Source organism: Calidris pugnax, unplaced genomic scaffold (genome assembly GCF_001431845.1).
Source record: "Calidris pugnax isolate Ruff unplaced genomic scaffold, ASM143184v1 scaffold571, whole genome shotgun sequence".
Taxonomy (NCBI): domain Eukaryota; kingdom Metazoa; phylum Chordata; class Aves; order Charadriiformes; family Scolopacidae; genus Calidris; species Calidris pugnax.
Window position 1 is genome coordinate 81,909 of NW_015091263.1, and position 948 is coordinate 82,856.

A 948-nucleotide genomic window follows, 5' to 3' on the forward strand; every position below is an offset into this window, starting at 1 on the left:
CGACCCCATCCCTGGTCCCTGTTCCCCCCCCGGTCCCCATCTTGGGGACAAGGACCCTCCTTGACCTTGGCCATGGCCACCTCCCTCCTCAACCCCCTCATCCAGGGCCTCCAGGATGGTCCTGGTCCCTGTCCCCATCCCTGGTCCCTGTCCCCCCCCCCTTGTCCTCCCCCTTGGGGACAAGGACCCTCCTTGACCTTGGCCATGGCCACCTCCCTCCTCAACCCCCTCATCCAGGGCCTCCAGGATGGTCCTGGTCCCTGTCCCCATCCCTGGTCCCTGTCCCCCCCCCCTTGTCCTCCCCCTTGGGGACAAGGACCCTCCTTGACCTTGGCCATGGCCACCTCCCTCCTCAACCCCCTCATCCAGGGCCTCCAGGATGGTCCTGGTCCCTGTCCCCATCCCTGGTCCCTGTCCCCCCCCCCTTGTCCTCCCCCTTGGGGACAAGGACCCTCCTTGACCTTGGCCATGGCCACCTCCCTCCTCAACCCCCTCATCCAGGGCCTCCAGGATGGTCCTGGTCCCTGTCCCCATCCCTGGTCCCTGTCCCCCCCCCCTTGTCCTCCCCCTTGGGGACAAGGACCCTCCTTGACCTTGGCCATGGCCACCTCCCTCCTCAACCCCCTCATCCAGGGCCTCCAGGATGGTCCTGGTCCCTGTCCCCATCCCTGGTCCCTGTCCCCCCCCCCTTGTCCTCCCCCTTGGGGACAAGGACCCTCCTTGACCTTGGCCATGGCCAACTCCCTCCTCAACCTCCTTGTCCAGGGCCTCCAGGGTGGTCCTGGTCCCTGACCCCATCCCTGTGTTGATCCTTGTCCCCATCCCTGGTCCCTGTCCCCCCCCCCTTGTCCTCCCCCTTGGGGACAAGGACCCTCCTTGACCTTGGCCATGGCCAACTCCCTCCTCAACCTCCTTGTCCAGGGCCTCCAGGGTGGTCCTGGTCCCTGA

General features: G+C 66.8%; 1 protein-coding gene across 1 annotated transcript in view; it reads left to right on the top strand.

Moving 5' to 3' along the window:
* The window catches only part of LOC106898902 (sphingosine 1-phosphate receptor 1-like), a 5,773-nt gene extending 4,825 nt beyond the window's left edge, over nucleotides 1–948 (top strand). The window contains exon 3 of the mRNA XM_014960482.1: nucleotides 869–948. Within this exon, the coding sequence (XP_014815968.1) occupies nucleotides 869–948 (80 nt within the window). The remainder of the gene's footprint in view (nucleotides 1–868) is intronic.